Genomic DNA, 21,752 nt, shown 5'->3' with positions numbered 1-21,752 from the left:
ATCCTTTTTCCTGCAGCATTCTCTAGACTGGTATGTGATACAATTGCCTAAGCAAGGATTATTGAAACATTTTTTAATCTATATTTAAAATATTTTTTCAAATCTTCAGCTATTCAGTGATGTCTCAATAGCATACAAAAACTGAATTGCTTGAAAAAAAATGAATTAGTTTTCAAAACTTATAATTTGGGCTATAGTATATGATATTAATCAATGTGAACTTGCATTATTGAATTTGGAAAAAAGTAACCTAAGAAGTGAAAAATAATTATAAGTTGATTCCTTGTTTTTGTCATTTAACGGTTCATACAAACTTTTCAAAGTATTTTTTTGCTGTGTTAGGTAGTTATGAAAAAGCATAAAACAAATTATTCCTTCTCTGATTGTAATTTTTGTACTTGCATAAGTTATAACTCTTCTTATTTAGCAGCTACCAATCATAATCATAGTGAAAATATTGACTGATGTTACTTTTTTTCCTTTTAAAAGCAAGTAGCCTGTAATCACATTTGTTTTGCTAACTATTATCCCTATGGGCTACCCTTCTGTATCCTATTAAACAGAAAACGTTTGACCTGTAAGAGTGCCTTTTTAATACACTCCTGATTTTAAGACTACAGTAGTATAAATTGATAGCAGTTAAGAAATACCATTATACTTTCACTTGCCTGCTACCAATTATTATTTTACCCTTGGGTCATCTATGAAATGATTAGACATGTTTAAGCATCACTTCTTAAATTCTTAAATTCTCTCTTATGATATTAGTACTTTTTTTTTTTTCCATAATGCTTGCAATTTCAGCAGTTTTGTACTAAGTTGCCTTGCTTTACTACTCCACTTACCACCCTACAAAATAAATCTTTGTATGTTCAAATTAATGCCAAGATGCCAGCAGTACAAATTATAATGGATGATTCATATTACAAACTCCTAGAGCATTTATTGGTGTGCTAGTACATTCTTAGGGAATGACAAAGTCAGATAAACTTATATATGTAAATGTTGATCATTAAAAGAGATCATATTTGTTGATCTTGAATGTGTGCACATTTGATATCTATTCAATGATATATATATATATACACATATGTTTAGTGCGGTTGTTAATTGTTAATAATTCGTTTGAAAACAATCTTCTGAAGTACTAAACTGAATTTGTTTATAAACTAGATTTGTGTATTGACAGAGGGAATGTAATGAAGGAGGATCTCGTAAAATAAGAGAAAGTATGTATCTATATTATAAAAGGTAACTGAAACGTGAATTTGACAAATGAAAGAATGGTTCTGCCAGTGTAATATTGTTTCATATAAATGTTTTTCTAGAACTTTGTGAAAAGTCTGAATTCTAGCCCTGTCAACTGAATTGTCCTCAAAACCTATTTCTTTTACTTTTTTTTTGTCATTTTTTTTCATGTTGTAATTCCATCTTTATTTCATGTTTAATAATATAATCACAATAATTATATAATAAAGTTTTGAAAAGGCTTTGAGAAAAAGATTTTTTAATGGAATACCCCCAAAAATACAATTTTACTATTGAAAATGGGTCACAAAAATAGCAGTTTTCTCAATCAGAATGAAAAAAATATTCTAAATAGTGGAGAATACTGTAGAAAGGATTCTTTACCTTCTTGAGGCACTTCAAAGTGAAATGGCCCCTTTTTTCCTTGAGTTCCATGTTGCTCTTTCATATTCTTTAGAAATTTAGTCTCAGTCTCCTTTTTTTTTATTATTATTAGTTTTAGAGATGCAGAAACTAGTTTTAAGTCAGTGAGAAATATAGAATGGGAACTGTACATGGCATTAGAGCTGTGGAAACTTGAGTTCCCAAGAAGAATGGTAGCTGAGCCCCAAGTGTTCTTGTTGTAATTTAAAGTATAAAAATCTCACAAAAATAATTGCAATAGCATTTTTGTTTATTAAATCCATAAATATATATGTTAAATTCTCCTTCTAATGTATATTTTACGTACTTTTCTCTCCACAAAGTTAATGGACCTATTTTTGTCTAAATAAGAGCCCCAAATACTGCAATATACTGTTTACTTGACTAATCATATTGCTTGCCTTTTTTGATCATGATCTGAGAGATGCATTGAATTACTTTAAACACATGCTTTAGATTCCTATAGATCCATAGTACAGTTGTTTAACATACCCTGCATTTTTAAAGAAGCAAAAAAAGATTGCTCACATTCATACAAGAGCTTGCTTTCAAGCCAAGAATGACAGATGCTGTTAGAGCTGAGAAATGAAGTGTTTTAGGAAAACACTCTAACTCAGGTCAAAGTAAAAAAAAAAAAAAAGAAAAAAAAAAAAAAAAAAAAAGCCTTTCTAGAGTGGAGGTAAGTACTTGAGGTGTGGGTATTGGTTGTACAAACTGTCAAAGTTCTAATTCAGTAAATCAGCAATATCCGAATGAATGTGGTAGTCCTGGTCTCTGCATTTTCCAATTTAAAATCATCCTCATTTCTTGATTTCCTCATTATAAGCAAATGCATTTGCAAGGATGTTTTATTATTTGTATTTTGATATTGTAGAGCGTGTGTAAATGATCAAGGAATGGTGAAGAGAGGAGTTGTCTGCACATAATCCAAACTTTTGTGGCATGGATTTGACTGTACTGTGCCAAAGCAACATACTTGTCCTATTTTAATGTTGACATGGTTAGCTAGTCCTTAAATTCATTCCATCTGCTATAGAGAATAATTTACATGAGGGATTGACTTCATTTTAGGTTAGAATATAAGATAATAGAGTAAATGGAAATTTGAAAAGTAAAGAAAAACCTTGAATATTTTGAAAATGAGAAAAAATACAGATAAGAGTCAAGTACTGAATTATACCAGTGCAGTATACAATGCTATATGTAACATTTTTAGTGCACAGTATTATGGAAAGACAAAATACAGTAGCACAGACTGAACAGTGTAGCAGTTAACGTACCAGAAGTCCTGCACACACTATTGCACTTAAATGATGATGGTTTTGTTTTTTAATACACTAAAAATGCCGTGTCTTGTTTTAACAACAAAAATTTGTTCTGAATTAAAAAAAAAAAAAAAAAAAAAAAAAAGACCTTTAAAGATGGCACAGAAGTAGTCATTTCTCAAATCTGTCCAAGTCAGGAACTTTACAAACCTACAAGAAATTCTTTGGAGTCATGCAAGAAAACTTCGGAAAGATGCTACTTGTTATTGACAATATATCAAAACAGCTGTAATAGCTCAAAAATATGATCCTGCAGTTGTAACAAATTTTATCCTTTGGTTAATCTGTAAGGTTGTCTGTGGTGGAAATGGCAAATAACCAATAATTCATTTGGATTTAAAAAGACATTATATTTGTACGCAAACAAGTTCTGTTGAATTGTGTTACATTCTGTGGCTAGGGCACAGATTCATAAAGAACACTTTCTTCTGTTTTAAGGAACAATTTTAAGATGGGATAAAATGCTAAATATTCTGTCTTCCAGTGTTGGTGTCTCAGGCAAAATTGAATTAGCTTAATATTCTTTTATTACCCTGAAGGGGTAAATTTATGTGGAAAGTTCAAAGAAAATGGTTGAAACAGATTAAGCCACAGGACACTTAAAATAATCCTTGTTTAGAATTTGACATGTATCTAAAATAGCTGTATATCTCAGAGCAGGTATTTGTTACTCTTACCTACATAGTTTAATTCAAACAAGAATTAATTTAGGAAAGTCCTGTGTTTTATGTGGGTCAGGCAAGCTAATCTCTGTGCTACTTTTGGCTGTACCTGAGACTACATGTACACAGTTCGTGTTTTTTGAATGTATCTGATCTTACTTAAAAGCTAGTCAGTTCAGATACTATTATTAGTTTCGGTACAAAGCTAAGCAAAGACTAATATACTGTTCTGCTTAGCTTATATATTGACTGGAGTCTTGCAAGAGTCTCTTCATTTTTGAAGGTCCAGAGTTTTTTGAAAACCTGTCGTAGCCAAAAGAATTACAGATCTTAGCAGCACACATCTAAAAATAACAGCTTTTTAAAAAAATACCAGTTTCCTTCAGCGTTTGCTTCCAGATACATACATAACACTCAAGTTCAAAGGCAATTATCTTTGCTTGTCAGTATTCATCCATGTCAATTACAATCAGCAGTCATGCATTTCCATGCTCGGTCCCTTTCCACATTCAGCTGAGGATACAGAGCACAAAGTGCAGAAGTCCAATACTGCTGCTGCTTTTTCTTCACTTTTTCAGGGCTGTTGCCTCCACCAGTAGTTTTCTCCTTGGCAAGTTTGACTCTTGTATTTTTTGCTTTCTCTGCTTTTAAGAGGGAAAAAATGGACATTTTGGTCAAGGACTACAGCATTGACAAACAAAAGCTCTTACTAAAGATTCTGGAAGTAGCTTCTGAAAGAATGTTTGCTTCTTGGCAAAAACAGGAGACCTGGTTCTGTTTTAAGGAAAACTGGGTTTGATCTTTGCTACCATGACAGAGACCTTTTACCTAAGGATTTCATTCCAGTAATCTGCTCCTGTAAGGCTGTGCTCTGGTGGACAGTTTACACTTCCATATACCTGGAACTTGAGAACAGGAAAAAATATTCATGAAGTGCTCTACCTGTAAGTTCAGTACCATTATATGGATAATAATGGGTTAACACCACTTTCATAACACTTATTAACAAAAGGCAAAATGAGATCTCCTCACTGATCTAATGGAATTGTTTCATCAAATTATTGTTGAACATGTTAGTGAGCATTGATGATTTAAAGCTATTTTCAAAAAACAAACAAACAAAAAAAAAACAAAACAGGTAAACTTGGAGATAATGCAAGACTAATCAACTTACATTAGAAACCAATAGGAAGCATAAATCTTTCTCTTCAAATTTGGACAAATCAAGAATAAATCTGAGGTTTTTCAATTTCCTTAGTGGGAAAACTGAGTTTTTCCTGTGTTGCTTTTTGTGACCAGTGAATCCCAAACACCATATAACAGAGGGACTCTGCAAATGGCAATATAACGGATAAAGTTCTCATAATAAGACTTTCTATATTAAAAAAAAAATAATAATCAGGAGACTGATGGTATTCTTGATGATTCTGCTTTGAAATGGGGTCTTTTTTTTTTTTTTTTTTTTTTTTTTTTTTTTTTTTCATATAAGCCTTAGATCCCTCCCCTAGCAGGAGGACTGCTTGGTTGTCAGAACTAGTTTCCCTGCTTACCATGGGAATAGGGTAGCCTGATATGAGGAAGCATTCATTAATGTGTGTGTAGCTAAGTCAGTCAGATTCTTGACTTATTTTATGGCTAGGCTGCTGACCTCTTTTGAGGTAATGCGACAAGTGCTTCGTTATGTTCAGCAGTTTGAAGTGTTTGGCCCTTTAACTCTGTCAGGCGACAAGAAGAATTTCTTTCGCTCTTGTTCTTCTGCAGTGAAGTTCTACACAGTTGGTATAGCTGACATACTTTCATTTTATGTTAATAGACTAAAAACTTTAAAATACTTTGATGTGTAGGGCAGAGTGATCCTAGGGCACCTTGATGTCTCAAAGCTTTCTCACCGTATGGAAAAGTTCTAATTTTTGTCATGAAAATCTAGCAGAGCCTGTGTCACAATGATGGTTCCAGCAAAACAAGTTCACCCATAAGATTTACACCGCTGCCTTTTAACTCCTGAAACTCATAGGCTCCATGTTGCTTTCAGGATGAGAATTCAGCAATTCTGATGAGATTCCCTACTCAGTAGATTCCCTACCCAGACTCATGGTGTTCTTGTAGGGTGTACAGGTCAAAGTCAGTTGCAGAGTGCGATATGGTTTAGTGGAGGACTTGTTAGTCTTAGGTCAGAGGTTGGACTCGGTGGTCTTGGATCTCTTCCAACCTAGATGATTCTGTGATTCTGTGGAATGGAAGTTCTGAAGCAGAAATCAAATTTACCCATGACAGTTCTCCAAGGTGTGTTTACTATATAAACAGTCACAGACCACTCTATTTATTACTTGCCTTTGAATGTCCTTTTATGGTTATGAGGAATTCTGAAATTGGGAAGAACTGAAAATACAGGCCAAACTCCATCCCATTCATATGACAGCAGTCAACGTATCTGGCTGTGTTGCCTGTTAGTATTGCTAAGACAAGTATCCTTTGGTGTCATGTACCTATAAATGTTTCATCCTTCTCTGTTCACCCCAAAAATAAGTGTTTTCTGAAAGACTGGCTCCATTTTGAATTAAGGAAAGTTGAACTATTATCCTATTAAGTGGTTTTAGATGAAGCTTAGAGTCTGGTTCCAACCTGGTTCAGGCTTTAACAATAGAAGAATGGAATGCTGAGAATGGAGCTGAGAGTGGAATAAAGTTAAAAATAGTATGGGAAAATATTAAACACCTCCATCTACTTAAACCTTCTTGTAATAAAGAAGGCAAAAGACTTACACATTACACAAAATAAGGTTAACTAAAGTACAGTAGCAACTGGGTTGTTTTTCAGTCATGACCTAAGCATTCACAGAAAACTGGTGACTGTCATGGTCAACAGTTCATTCACATTTCAAAGGAAATGAACTTTTCCTATCTATATTGAAGTCTCAAGTGAATGGAAGTCTTTCATGTAAACTGAAAGAATATGAAGGGTTAAAGCCCTGTTTTAACGTATTATTGGGTTACTCCACCTTGATCTAAGGTGTTAATGTTAACAATATGGCTGTGTTAAGAGAACTTTCTGGCAGCTGTTTGATGAGTACAAGAATCACACCTTCAGTTTGTTTGTTGGTTGCACAACAGAATTTTGGGGCTTCTGGCAGAAAGAAGGAATAATGTCAGGAATGAAATGATAGAATGTGGTGGTTTTACCGTGCTAGGCAGCTGAACACCACAACCGCTCTCTCACTCCCCCTCCTCAGATGATGAGGGGAAGAAGTAAAGGAAAGAACAACTCACGGGTTGAGATAAGGAGAATTTAATTAAAAAGAATATATATATATATATATTATTAAGGAAATTATTATTAATTAAACAATTCAACTGAAGGGAAAAAAGGGAAAGGGGAAGAGGGAGGGGGAAAGGGCATAACAAAACAAGTAGATGCTCTGTGGAAGTGCAGAGGAAAGAAATTACTCTCTGCTTCCCACAAATGAGCGATGCTTGACCACGTCCTTGATGCAGGGCCTCAACGCACGTAGTCAGTGTTCGGGAGGCGGACAGACGTTTTCACAACGTCCAGCCCTCCCCTCTTCTTCCTTTTTCCACCTTTTATTGCTGAGTGTGACATCATATGGTATGGAATATCCCTTTGGTTGGGTTAGGTCAGCTGCCCTGCTGATGTTTCTTTCTCACTTTTTGCCCACCCCCTAGGGGGGTCAGAGAGAGTCCTGATGCTGTGCCAGCACTTCTCAGCAGCAGACACAACACCGGTGTGATACCACTGCTGTTCTAGCTACAAGTGCAGAGCGCAGCATTGTATGGGCTGCTGCAGGGAAAGGTAACATCCCAGCCAGACCCAGTACATAGAAGCATTGAACGCACAGAGGAGTAGGAGCTTTCATTTTCTGCCCCAGACTGAACAGGTATCTGGTCTGATATGCCACAGTCTGGAAGTTAAAAAGAACATGTTTTAGACTCCGTGTACTCAGCTGGGAAAGGGAACATGTGGAGATCAGGAGTGTCTTGTCTACCAGTCACATCAGGGGAAAAGACCTAAAAGAACAGACATTTGTTTTCAGGTTCACTACAAGAATGAAAAGGAAAATGATATTTCTCAGGTGTGGTTAGTGCAGGGATTGTAATAATTCAGATGAAGAAAGAATTAACTTTTGAGAGGGAACGGAGAAAATGAGGGGAGGAGGAATACAAAAATGAAGACAAAGATGTAGGAATGGAGAAGAGAGCTGGACATAATTGGAGGAAGCAGAGAAACAGGAAACTTGGCAAGTCTAAGAACTATACAAGTAAACTGTAAGAGTGGCTGCAAAGCTGCCCAGTGGAAGGGGGCGTGGAGGTATTGGTTGATAGTCAGCTGAATATGAGTGTGTTCAGGCCAAGAAAGGCAACAACATCCTGGCTTGTATCAGAAATAGCGTGACCAGCTGGACTAGGGAGTTGATCGTCCCCCTGTACTCAGCTCTGGTTAGGCCACACCTCAAGCACTGTGTTCAGTCTTGGGCCCCTCACTACAACAAAGACATCAAGGCCCTAGAACGTGTCCAAAGAAAGATGATGAGCTGGTGAAGGGTCTAGAGAACAACTCTTACGAAGAGCAGCTGAGGGAACTGGGGTGATTTAGTCTGGAGAAGGGGAAGCTCAGGGCAGACATTACCATGTTCTACAACTACCTCAAAGGAGGCAGTAGTGTGATGGGGGTCAGTCTCTTTGCCCAAGCAACAAGTGATAGGACAAGGGGAAATGCCCTCAAGTTGTGCCAGGGGAGGTTTAGGTTGGATATTAGGAAACATTTATTCACTGAGTGGGTTCTGTGGCATTGGAACAGGCTGCTTAGGGAAGTAGTTGAGTCACAATCCCTGGAGGTCTTCAAAAGATGTGTAGATGTAGTGCCTAGGGACAAGGTTTAGTGGTAGCTTGGCAGTGCTAGGTTAAAGGTTGGACTGGATGATCTCAGAGGTCTTTTCCAACCTAAATGATTATATATATAGAAATATATATATATATATATAAATATAAATATATACAAAAATGATTTTTATATAAATAAAAATAAAAAAAATACAGGCCTTTTTGCTGTTGGCTTTTCAGAAGGCAGGTAACGGTTATATTACATCTAAGACTCTTAGCAGGTACACCTGAAACTTTTATTGCAAAGCCTGTTAGTGTCCCCATAATTCATGAATTCTGACTTTCTTTTCTTCTTTTCAGACCTTGATTTTGTCTTTTATATTTTAACTGCTTCCCACAATCCTACTGTTCTTAAAGTATGACTTTGTAGAAAAGCCGTATAAAGGCAAAGTTGTGTCTCTCTGTAAAAATTTTGTTAAACTTGTCACATAACTTATGAAATATGGAAAAGTATGTTGTGAAAGCAAATCTGCCCAAGAGTGGAGATAGGCTGGAGTTAATCTTTAAAACTAACTTTTTTTTTTTTTTTTTTTTTTTAGTAAGTGACTGCATTTTAAAATATTTTCTTTTTTACATGGCTCAGCAGGCAACATAGGATATTTTGATAACAAGAATTTCTTAATTGGGATAGGCTGCTGAATTGAAAACATAGATTCATTTGAATTTTTCTGCTTAGAAATGAAATTAGATTGTTTTATTAGTGGCATAAATGGCTTGGTGATTTATCTATTCAGGGTTCGTTTATTACTTGTCTTGAAGTTTTTAAGACTGTGCTGAATATCAAAAAGGTACGTTGTGTGTAGAATGTACCTTTTATGACTGTACCTGCTTCATTTTATTCTGGGCTATAAGAGTTTGTTCCATATTCTCTTATGCTATTGATGCTATTGTCCAAGTGTGTTTAATTTTATATCTTCAGAAGATTTTCTGATTGGTTTGAAAGAGTTATACAGTATATTTTAAAAAAGCAATATATGTTTCCTATCTCGGTAATGATACACAAAGATATCTGTGTCTTAAGACTTGTAATAAACTGGATAGTAAATAATATTTTATTATTTAATAGTTGTCTGTAAAGCTGAAGTGTACTTGGTAAGCACTACCTTTTTTAGGTCATATGAATGAAGAAAGATCTTAACCCTGACTCCTTTGTTTTCCAGTTAATAGTAATGTTAATATAGTTCTAGTTGCTATCACTACGTAGGAAAGAATATTTCACATATCTTAGAGCTGAAAGAAGAAAGATACAGTAATGCCTCACCATCCATTGCTTGTCTGTCTGTCCTTTCAGTATCCTTGCATTAGGTAATACCCCTCTCTGCTAACTGTTAACGTTATCATGCCTTTCCATCTTCTGCTCTTCTAATAAGAACTCCCTGAGTTGCCCTGTTGTACTGAAGCATGCCTGATGACCTGCAGTTGGATTAATGGAAGTTCTTTTAAGTTTTGAAATACAGGTGTAAATCCATGTATTTTTTCATTACAATAGTTTAAAACAGCTGCTGGCAGTGCAGGTATGGTAGCCTTTGATACGTGTTTTTTTTTCTGGTAGTTTTTATGTAGCACCCAAATGCTAGTAAACAAATAAGCACATGCATCTTGTGCATGTGAGTACACATCATTATCTGTGTCTTTGAAAGGAACAAGTGGGATTTTGTAAACAGCAAGCTCAATATCAGCCAGGCAGCGAAGGCCAGCAGCCTCATGGGCTGTCTTGGCAGTAGTATAAACAAGACATCAAGGGATGTCCAGTTTTGGGACATTCAATACAAATAGCATTGTGATAATCTGGAGCAAATCTAGTGGAAGGCTATGAGAACGGTCAGGGCTGGAATACTTGCCATCCAGCAGGATGTTGGACTAGATACCTCCCGAAATACTTTCCAACTTGAATTATACCTGTTTTGTATTAGCATGGCTGAGATCATATTTTTATGGATAATTTTACTGGGGAATAAATTGAAAATTATACAGCAATATGCTGGCCTCATCTTTATTTTTTGCACATTTCTTAAGTCGCTACCAAGACACCCCTTCCCTGCACCCTATACATTAATTCTTATGGGAAAATATTGCTTTCCTCCCGATGATTGCTAACCATAACACTTTTAGGAGCACATCCTTGACAGATAACAAGGTATGCCTGTACTTTGAACTCTGCTTATCAGGGAATCAAACCTGTTACGTGTGATATTAAGGGACGTACCAATCACTTACAACGTTCTGGCAGTTTGAACCCTAACCTTCTGACCTACTCTGCCAGACTTTCAGTGGGGAAAACGGGGGGTAGGGGAGAGCAATTTCTCTACTGGTACAATAGCTACCTGCATATTTTCTTTTCCAGATGTCAAATGAGTTTTTATCAGATAGCCTTCCAGTTAGCCCATATCTCAGAACAATTGTTCATACGTTCTCATTTTTCTCCCCATCTTTTTCTGTGAATTTTCAGTGATGAAATTTCTTTTTCTTACTTTTTTTTCCTTACTGATGATCAGAAAAGTTCCTTTTTTCATCACTGCGCAGAATAGAAATTTCATTTTGATATTGTTAATTGCATACAGTAATCAGATTTGTGGAATTCAGAGCTTAAAAATCTGCATGTTCATTTCTGACTGTTTAAGGAGGTATGTGGCATTCCAAACATTTTTCTTCTGTTTATAGCTGGCTGTATTTTCAGTGAAAATAGATGTTTCATTATTGCTGTTGTCACTTATGTATATGCTGTTCTGTCAATTGTTTAACGTAGGTTTTTTTTTTCTTTTTTCATTGTTAGATTTAAAAATCATGCACTAAATATATTTTGTTAAGTATATATTTACATATAAAATTATGTTTATGAATTTTCTATTAGTGTAATAGCAGCATGTACAACAATATGCTATGGGCCAGTTGTGAGCTGAGAGAGTCAGTGATGCTGCATCAAAATATATTTGAGCCGCGTAGAGTACAACTATATGCACCTATTGGCACTCTGACGACTAACTCCTTGAATACGAAATTAGCCTAGTAAATAACAATCACTCCACCGAGAATCTCAAGATTCTGAAAATATTTGTATTGCCTTAGCTGAATATTTAATGAAATATCTGTGAGTAGCAGGAGACGACAATTGCAAAGGATACGTATACATAGGAAAACCTAATTCAACCAGCAGTTTCAGAGTCTTTTTGTAGTTGTTGACTCTGATTTATTAGTTTGTTTGGGCATTGAAGAACAATGTGTGTACTACATCTAAAAAAAAAGTGTAATCAGCAACTTTTGTAGCTTCCTATGTCCCCAAAATCTGTTGAGGTATGCCAAATCTACTACAAAAGCTATTATTTGAAATTTCATTTCAAAGTGAATTTAAAAAAAAAAAAAAAAAATCTGTTTGAACGTTTATGTCGTTTAGGTAATGAGAAATCTACTTGTGTTTATTCTGGTGATTGCATGTTCCACTTAAGTTTAGAATGTTTCTCATGCTTTCAAAATTGAGACTTTTGCCATTTTATGTGTTAGTGCACACGTACAAAAGATAGCTTTGAGCAGTGCATCAAGGCTGTGCCAGGAACAATAGAACTGTTCCATTTCTTCTGACTGCTTTTGGCTTGAGGTAGAGCTGCTGGTGTCGGCATCCTTTAGTGTGGCTATGTTTCATTTCAGGTTGTTCTGTTGTATTTAGAAGTCTGTGAAGTTGTTTCCTTTGGTATTTCTTCACTGTGTTTCAGAGAGGGCATTTAATAACCTTCCTCTTTGAAAACGATGAATCTTCTACCTTTATTTGGAGTTATTTTAAGATTTTATTCAAGGGATTCTGTGAGGGGATGATTTCCATTTTGGATTCACAAGCTAAATATCTTTGTTCCTACATACCCTGAAATACCTGATACTCTCTGTCTGATGTTTTCTATGTTTTGAGTTTGTACACTGCTTCATAGTCATCAGCAAAAACATAAATGAAAACACATCTTGACTAAACTATTGCCTAGTAAAAGAGAAAACAATGACTATTAGTTGTCCTAAAAAATTAGCTGGGTGACTCTGTTCTGCTATTTGTTTATCTAAAAAAAAAGAGAGAGATTTTTGTGGTGGAAACAGTGGAATTCTATCCCACCCTTTATTACTTGCTTATTGGTTTCTTCAGATACTTTATTTTTGTTAAGTTTGTTGTACTATGCCTCTATACTGATGAAGTTCAATTCAATTAATTGAATAAATGTCACGGGTTCTTTTCATTGAATCAAATAACAAAACAGTAAACTCCATCAAGATGCTAATTAGTTAAACCAAGTAATAACAGGCTAATACCCAGGTAAGTGACTCTGAGCAAACTAAGTGTATGCATCAGCAGTATTGAATTATCACAGAACAGCAAACACATCTCATTTCGTTAAAAGAAAAAGAGCATGTCAGGTGCTGCTCATGTTGTATCTAGTAGCCTGGAAGTAAGCACATACTTTCAGGAAGTGGAAGACTGAATTCAACATCCATCAGAACTCCAGAGCTGAGAGACAACTCTCCAGTGAGGGTTTATTATACAATACTTAGGGCTGAAATATAGCTCCCAAGTACAGCAGGGTAGGCTACGCTAGGCTGAAGCAGTCTCCACCAGCACTGTTGAAGCTGTTTCATGATGCAGAGGCAAATCTTAAATTTCACAGGGTCAAAGTCAAATGAAAGGGAGTACAGTAGCATGGCCCTGGGACAGGGAAACAAAGGTGGATTTCAGTCCCTGCCAGTTGGAATGGTTTAGCAAATATATCTCGAGCAGATTCATCCTTAACGTTCATTTTTCTAATTTTTAAAGAGTTGGAGCATGGTAATTAGTTCAGTCAAGCTGACTTTTCAAGAGAATATGCATAAAGATAAGCAGCAAAAAAGCTTTTTACCTTTATAGTAATTCATCAAGTTATGCCTTTTTTATGTGTCTTCCATAACCCTCTCCCTCTAAGCTTGTACTTTACCAGTCATGTTAGTGAGTGGTTAGTGAGGTCTGTGCCACATCTAACCTGTTTCCTTCTCTGGCATAAGGCACAAGAATACATGGGAAATACACATGTTCACATCGGACGCTGCAGAGAAATGTTTCCAATACAATGTATACTGGGCATTAGTCTGTTTAGGGTAGAAAGCATATATAGATCCTACATACTGTACTATACTATACTAGATCATATAGTATATAGGATCCTATAGTATATGTAGGATCTGTACTATATAGTATATAGTTCTATATAGTATATAGATCCTACAAACTATATTATAGATCCTAGTAACTCCACTTACTGTATTTTGGGTTTAGGTGTCCTGAGACTACAGGTAATGTAAAAGTTGTTTCTCTTGCTGGATCTCCACGTTTGGAACTATGAATTCATACAGACTGCAAAATACTGTGTGGAAGTGTTGCCTCCAAGGAAGTTGTTTCAAGAGAATGAGGATCAGAGACTAAGATACAACAAATGCTTAGAGTGCTGCAAAACAGAAAAATCTGCTTTGAAGCAAGCAGCTTTAAACAAAGCTTCTAAGCTTTCTCTCTCAAACAGATTTTACTAAACCACATGCAAAAGTACCGTATGTTTAATTACTTGATATGAAGCAAATGTAACAGCTGGCAAGAACTTGCATGTTAAATCATGCTTACCCTTTAACATTTAAGCTGTATGTTTCTGGATTTTTTTTTTGAATAACAATCTAAAACAAGAATACAGTGCTGGATAAAACTTTAAGAATGTTATTTGGGGAAAACAAATTTTATGTAAAAACTATTTCAGCAAACATTTTACATTGTTTAACCATTTGTAGATGGCATGCTTCATCTTCTGTTTAATCATTATACTCTGAACTTTTTCTTTCTTTTGTTGGAAATATTTAAAAATAAATTTGGTATTAAGTGCATTGTTATTATAGTCCACATTAGAAAGAATATAATTGACAGATATTAATGAAGCATTTAATAAATGAATGGTACAAGAGATTGAAAACGTCTGCAAAACTGCTGTAAGAATCTCCATGGCATACTTGTATTTAAATTAAGAATGACAGTTTTCTTTGCCATTTTGTACTAATTATTACAGTAGACATTTCAGTTTATGAAACCAGCCGTATATGTAATGCATCAGATAGATGTTCAGTGCTTCAGAAACTGTGCAATCAAAGCATTTAGAGCTAAAGATCAGAGTTTCTACATTTTCAGTTGCTTAGTGGGTAGCGTGTGAACTCAGTTCATGGGAAATTTCTGATTGCTCAGAAACAAGCCAACCAGTTTTTAGTACTGAGGATCAAAAAGAGCAACAGTGACAACAAGATCCTTTGAGCACCCATGTCTGAAATGGAGTCTCAGTTTGCCACATGTATGGACAGCGTATGTGCTGCATTGAACATGCCTGAATTTAATTTAGACCACTTTAAACTGCTATTACTCCTCCTGTGACTCCATGTAGCTGAATGAAGAGCAAAGAAAATTGTTCTGTGCTTTTATACTTAGTTTTGTTTTCTTTGGAAGTGAGGAAGCCATAACAGCCACTCAGTTGCAAAAAGTGAGGAAGTTAAACTGTGATTTGAGCCTCATCATGAAAGAAGTAAGGACAGAATTTGATGAAAGATGCTGAAGGGTGCTGAAGGATTGTCTCGAAATTGGAGGGATCGTTGACGAGATGTGTCCCTCAGGGGTCTGTACTGGGACTGGTACTTGTTTAATATCTTTATTGATGACATAGCAGGACTGAGTGCACCCTCAGCAAGTTTGTGGACAACATGAAGCTGAGTGTTGCATTTGATACGATAGAAGGAAGGGATGCCTTCCACATGGCCAAGTGCAAAGTTCTGCACCTGCGTTGGGGCAATCCCAGACATCAGTACAAAGATCAACAGACTGAGAGCAGCCCTGCAGAGAAGGATTTGGGGGTACTGGTGGATGACAAATCCACCAAAAGCAATGTGTGCTTGTAGCCCAGAAAACCAACCATATCCTGGTTGGTTTTCCCACATCAAAAGAAGCATGGCCAGCAGGTTGAGGGAGTTCATTCTCCCCCTCTGCTCTGCCGTTGTGATTTCCCTCCTGGAGTACTGCATCCACCTCTGGGGCCCCTAGCATAGGAATGAAATGGATATGTTAGACTACATCCAGAGGAGGGCCACAAAAATTATCAATGGGATGGAGTACCTTCCACAAAGAAAGGCTGAGGGACCTGGAGTTGTTTAGCCTAAAGAAGAGAAGACTCTGGGAAGACCTTGTTGCAATCTTTGAGAATTTAAGAGGGGCTTGTAAAGGGCCTCCCTCTTTTCAATAAGAAAGATGGAGGGAGATTTTTTATAAATGTATGTACTGATAGGACATGGTTAATGGTTTAAACTAAAGGAGCATAGATTTCAATTAGATATAAGGAAGAAGTTCTTCACAATAAGGTGGCGAGGCACTGGAACAGGTTGCCCAGGGATGTTGTAGATGCCGCATCCTTGGAAGTGTTTGTCAGATTGGAGGGGACTTTGGGCAACCTGATATGGAGAAAGATGTCACTGCTTTTGGCTGGGGGGTTGGACTAGATGGTCTTTAAAGGTGCCTTCCAAGCCAGTCTGTGTTTCCATGATTGTATAAACTCTGGGAATGATACAGGAATGGAGATGTGAAGATACAGATGGAGACTGTGATGATAGGAATGGAAACTGAGTAGGCTAGAAGAAAGGTGAGAATAAAAACAGATACCCCAAGTAGAAGGAACGAAAATAGAATTGGAAAGCAGGAAAAATCAGGGTTGGAGCTGGGACAGAGAGGGAGAAGGGCAGGAACATTAGAGGACATGTTGGGGCTCGAAGGGGGAGGCTTGCAGTAGGAGAGGTTAGGGAGGAAACATCTGTAGCATTTAGGTTTCTTTACAGATTTGGCAGTGAACCAAAGTACAGATGCTTGTGAAAATAGGAGAGTATACTGTAATTACTTTAAAGATCTGAGACCTGGAACTGACCCATCTGTGGAGTCAGGATGATTTCACAATTTGTAGGTGTTTGTTGTTGTTTTGTCATTGTTATTGTTGTTTTGATTTGATTTTCATTTTTAAACTTGAAAATAACGTTTCAAATATATCCTAAAGAGACTTGGGTTGGTATAATCAAGTCTGCAGAATTAGAAAGGGTGGGTGCTGATCTTTGTATAATCTTAATAGGACTTCCTTTGGAAGATGTATTTTATAGTATTTACTTGGTTGTCATTCTTTCCTATTAACAAGCTTAATACTAGAATTTGCTTAATTTTACAAATCTAGTTGTCTTCTCATGTACTTCATTATTCAACTGTATCTGCTTTTGAAGAGTACTGCTGTACATCTCAAGTTTTGTCTACAGGATAGATGACAGTAGAAGGTAACAGTCTATTTCTGTTAGGTAAAAGCAGATTAGAGTTGCTATCCCAGTACATATGGGATGCTTATAAAAAGCTGGTACGATTGTTAAGTGAATCTCACTGTGCATGTATATCTGATAAAAGAAAAAACAAAAAACCTTCCAAATATAACTTAAAGATTGGGCTGTACTGGACTTGTCTTGTAGTTCTCCCCATTCAAAAAACAGATGGTCATCACTCTTTCTTCAGGTACAGAGACTATTTGGAGAAGTGTACTTTTCTTAGTTCGTATCACTTACATCAAGGTCCATTTTGTGATGAGTTTACCATGAAATCTTTCAGTTTACTCTCAATGTATGCAGGATTCTAAATATATCATTACCCATTATATGCAGAAGCAAACTTCTTCAGTAGAAGAATCTTAAAACCATTCTTAGAAACCAGAGTTTAAGTCCCTTGCTGAATATTCTCTCTTCTACTTTAATCTAAAAATAATCCTTTTGATAACCATTGTGTCACTCTGCATTAGCAAACTTCAGGTATTACTGACTGGTCATCCTAATGGCAAAGAGACATAATGAAGCTGAAACCTCATTTCACATGATTCTTACATGCTTGTTTGTTTTGTTGTTATTGTTTTTTTTGTGTGTTTTTGTTTGTTTGTTTGTTTGTTTGTTTGTTGTTTTTTCATTAGCTTAATCCATAGATACCCTTTCTATTCCCAACCTTACTCTTTTATGAGACAAAACTCCACTCTTTCACTTCATCAATTTTATTAAAATTTCTTGATTGGGAAAAATCCTGTACACACACATGCCTCTATTTTTATTTTTATTTCCATTAGAGTAGTATTAAAGCATGGGTTGTTTTGTTTTCTTCTGTTTTTCATAGAGACCATCTAGGTAGAACAAGGAATGCATTTTGGCATTGTGTTTCAAGACTATATACACATGCACCCACACTTGTGCTGCAATAGTAGCCAAGAAGTCAGAGATACTATCAGACCAAGTAAAAGCAAATATGACAAGGAAACTCTGAATGCTGTGTTACAGTGGAGGAGTTGCTAGTGAGCTCAACATTGTAGTAAGGTCAAAAGAAAACCTACTTGATTAACAACGGTTTCTCCTTTTCTACCTCTGGAAAAGTTGTAGATGTTTTCTGTCATTAATGGAAGTGTTGCTTTTCATACCGCAAGTGAAAATGAATGCAATTATGTTGACAAAGAAAAGCATAAAAATTATTATATATCGGTACTCATAAACTGTACCCTAATTGTACGTATCTCAAAAATCATTGCCAGTGAAATGAATATTATTTTCTTCATAACTGTACCAGTACAAAACAGATCATGCCCATATAAGCTACTTAAAATTTCCAAAGTATTTTTTTTCTTTCCCCGAATTTACTCTTAATGGCGGTGTTAATAAGCATGCTGTGGAAGCACGCAGATGATTGACTAGACTTCAAAAGTTATCAGTTATAACTTCAAAAGTTATGCTTCTTCGGAAAGTTTGGGAAGTACAGAGAAATATGTGTGACTTCTGTTTATGCATGTTTGCGGTGTGTAAGCTCTATACAGAACAGATCATTAAACCTTAGTCTAATTTAAGGTCCAAAGCAGTCTACAGGAAGGCATACCCATTTATTTTCTGTAAGGGCACAAGATACAGCTTTGTTGTTTAAAGCCAATAAATGTGACTTGTAGATAAATTCCATTTGTGCACTACATCGCACATCAGATGGCTGGATGACGTGTATCTTTGTGAAGACATGCTCGTTTTGGAACAAAATTGTCTTCCCAGGATTGTAAACAATGTCCTTAGCAGAACAGATTCACTGTCATGTCTGCAGCCAATCATGTACAAAGTATGGAGAACATAAGCATGCTGGAACTATTTTTGTGTGGTAAAATGAAAATAGGAACATACAGTCAGGGAGCAATGATGAAATGCTTAAAGTACCAGCCTCGAGCAAAACTGACAGCAGTCGATATCACATAGATAATGGGCATTTAGCAGTTCTGTCTGAGAACAAATGTCATGTTACTATTGAAGAAGAAAATTGTTTTAAAAAGAGCGGTTTTCATGAGCTCAGCGGGCAGAACTTCCAGTCTCTGCTCACGCAGCCTGTGTGGGAACAATCTCATTCATGCATTGGACTGTTTATTCATACACAGATGTCTGCAGAATGACTATAAAAGACATCGTAATGACACCTGTTTGTTCTGTTCAAGTTAATTCCAGTGAAAATTGCTTCCTCTTTGTGCTTTAGAAACATTCCCACATCTGAAATCCTCAGGGAAAATATTTGACTAATCTCCTTGACTTTGTTAAACACTCTCAAGCCTACCTAAAGATTAGGTACTAAATAGGGTAGACTTGTGTTGCAATGCTATTTGACAAATGGGAGTTAACAGCGGTACTGGGTTAGAGTAAAGGTTTATCTGGCATTCCGACACTTTGTCAAGTGGCTTCTGTGTGAGAAGCACTATCTTGCCTTCAAGAGTTGTCAAATTATTTATTTTCTGAGAATTTGTTCAGTCTCCTGAGTAAGAGTTAACTTCTAGCATCCACAACATCTTATGATAAGGAACTTTGCAGATCACAATACTCTGTGTGAAGAATGACTTTTGTTTTTACTCTACATCCACTAGCTTTATTAGATGCCTCCTCATTCATCTATCAGAAAATACAGTGAACAATGGATTCCTACTCTCATTCTCCATATGATACAGGCCTCTACTATTTCTTCCTTTTCCTTACACTTTAAAGAAACTTCCTTAATTAATTTCTTCCTCACACTGCCACTGCTAGTTGTCAAAGGTAATCCTTATTACCCTTCTCTGCCCCTACCTGTTCTGTTTTTTGTGGGTTGAGTTATGAGAAATGTATTCAGCATTCATTATGCAGGCAGCAGCATGGAATTGTAAAGTGACGTGTTGATTTCTGTATTTTCTCTGCTCCTTTCATAGTAATTCACCAAATGTTGGTTTTAACCCTTATTTAAAACTGAGCTGAAGTTTTCATGGATTATTTAATATAATCCCAAAACCTCATTCATGAGTGAAAAGTCAGGTAGGAGTTCGTTATTTTATGTATGTGGTTAGAATCATTTTTCTAATGGTGGTGTATTACTTTGCATATGTCTCCTTTAAATTTCACAGGGCATTTAATGCTCAGCTTTGTAATGTTTTCTACTGTTATTCACATCAGCCTCTTTTTTTACAGTCCAGTAAATTAGTATTCCATCAGCAAACTCTTAGGCCTCTTGGAGATTGCCTGTTAAGTATAATGAGTAGATAAACTGAATTCCACTTCTAAGTGGACTAATACTTATCCGTCACCTGCTATCTCACATATATATTAACAAAAATACATTTCATTCCTGTTTTCTGAGTCTTCATACCTGTGGTTCTGAATGACTGTGGAATTTAATAAACTGCTGTGGTCTGATGTTTCTTCCTATCTTTGGGTTTGGGGAAAAGCAGTGTAGCAGAAACCCATCATACTTTAAAAGGGATTCAGCCTTGGTATCATTGAGGTCTAATACCACTTCTCCCTATCATATATAACACTTAGTGGTGAAGATAGGAGACAACAGCTTCCTTGGTATCTCTCTCATGTCCTTTAACAGATTTCAGAGGTATGGAATATATACTTTTCTGTACTGAAAACAAAATTGATGTTGATGTAAGATTTTTTAAAACTAAGGTATACTGTAAGGTCATTGTCATTTGATTTTGCATTATCCACACATTCAGCAAAGCCATGGACTGAGTTTTCTACTTACTGTGTTTTGTTGTTATTAACATATTGAATTTCCCTAATGATGCTTCAAATATAGGCAACAGTAGTTACATAGGTAACTGTACTGTACTAACATTTACTAAATTTTTAAAATTATTTTTAATTTCATATCGGTTATAAATTTCAGAACAGAACCAGCATGCATTTTAAGTTTGTTTTGAATAATTTTTGAGTTGCCAAAACTTTTTTTTTTTTCTGTTTTTAGGTATAGACAAATGCAGCTTGGCACAGAAAGCAAAGTAGCTGAACTTCTTCACCAAAGTAAGTTAAAGTCCTTTGAAAGTGAACATGTTCAACTCATGCAACAAGAAACAGCTAAGAATCTTTCACAATGCCAAATAGAATGTGAGAAATATCAGAGAAAGCTGGAGGTATGTTATCCAAAGACACTTTACAGAGCATTACATAGTCATTTTCAATTAGAATTTAAAATGAAAAAGCTTAGGGAAAAAGCACCGAAGAATATATACATGGTTGTATTAGTATTTCCACCAAATTTGGCTGAGGCAGAACCTAATGAGAAAGTTTACTATGCTTGACCATTTCAGTGGAAAATAAAAGGAAATGGAAGAGGCAAAACTGGCTCATGGAGAGATGTTGAAGACTTGTGCTGTAGATAACCAGTGTCCATCTGGAAATCATGGAAATTCTCTCTTTGTGTTAAATGTCAGTATTTAGATACCTTCCTTGTAAAGAATAGGTCCTTATTATGCACCCTTACAAACAAAGCCTTTCTGTCCTCTAATCTAGTTCTTCTAAGACTGCATACCAGTTCTAGGGGAATTTCACGTCAGGAAACAAAACAGAGAATTTATATGTATTATTTATTATTATTATTATATAGTCCTTAAAATTATATACTACAGTTTCAAAACCAGCAATAAGCAAAACAAAAATTTGGTGAAATTCTCTTAAAAGTATACTGGTAGACATATATAGGCTTTTTAAAGTTCTCATCCATCATTTAATTACACTAAAATATGTCAAAAAGGTTTAGTAGAATTTTGCATATCTGTACTTGTTTTATAGACTTATTACTAGGAAAAAACTAGTTCAGACCCTTTTATAGGACACAGCAT

General features: G+C 35.8%; 1 protein-coding gene across 2 annotated transcripts in view; it reads left to right on the top strand.

The window, feature by feature from the left end:
- PIBF1 (progesterone immunomodulatory binding factor 1) overlaps window positions 1-21,752 on the top strand; it is a 123,215-nt gene that overhangs the window by 48,413 nt on the left and 53,050 nt on the right. Inside the window, exon 10 of one of the 2 annotated variants that reach the window (XM_035320754.1) lies at window positions 20,879-20,934. In XM_035320754.1, the coding sequence (XP_035176645.1) occupies window positions 20,879-20,934 (56 nt within the window). Of the gene's footprint in view, window positions 1-20,878; window positions 21,045-21,752 lie in introns of both variants that reach the window. The other variant, XM_035320743.1, reaches the window with a different exon arrangement.

The sequence above is a fragment of the Oxyura jamaicensis genome, chromosome 1, assembly GCF_011077185.1.
Source record: "Oxyura jamaicensis isolate SHBP4307 breed ruddy duck chromosome 1, BPBGC_Ojam_1.0, whole genome shotgun sequence".
NCBI lineage: Eukaryota > Metazoa > Chordata > Aves > Anseriformes > Anatidae > Oxyura > Oxyura jamaicensis.
The sequence above is the reverse complement of the archived record's forward strand: the minus strand, read 5'-3'. Positions and strand labels throughout refer to the sequence as shown.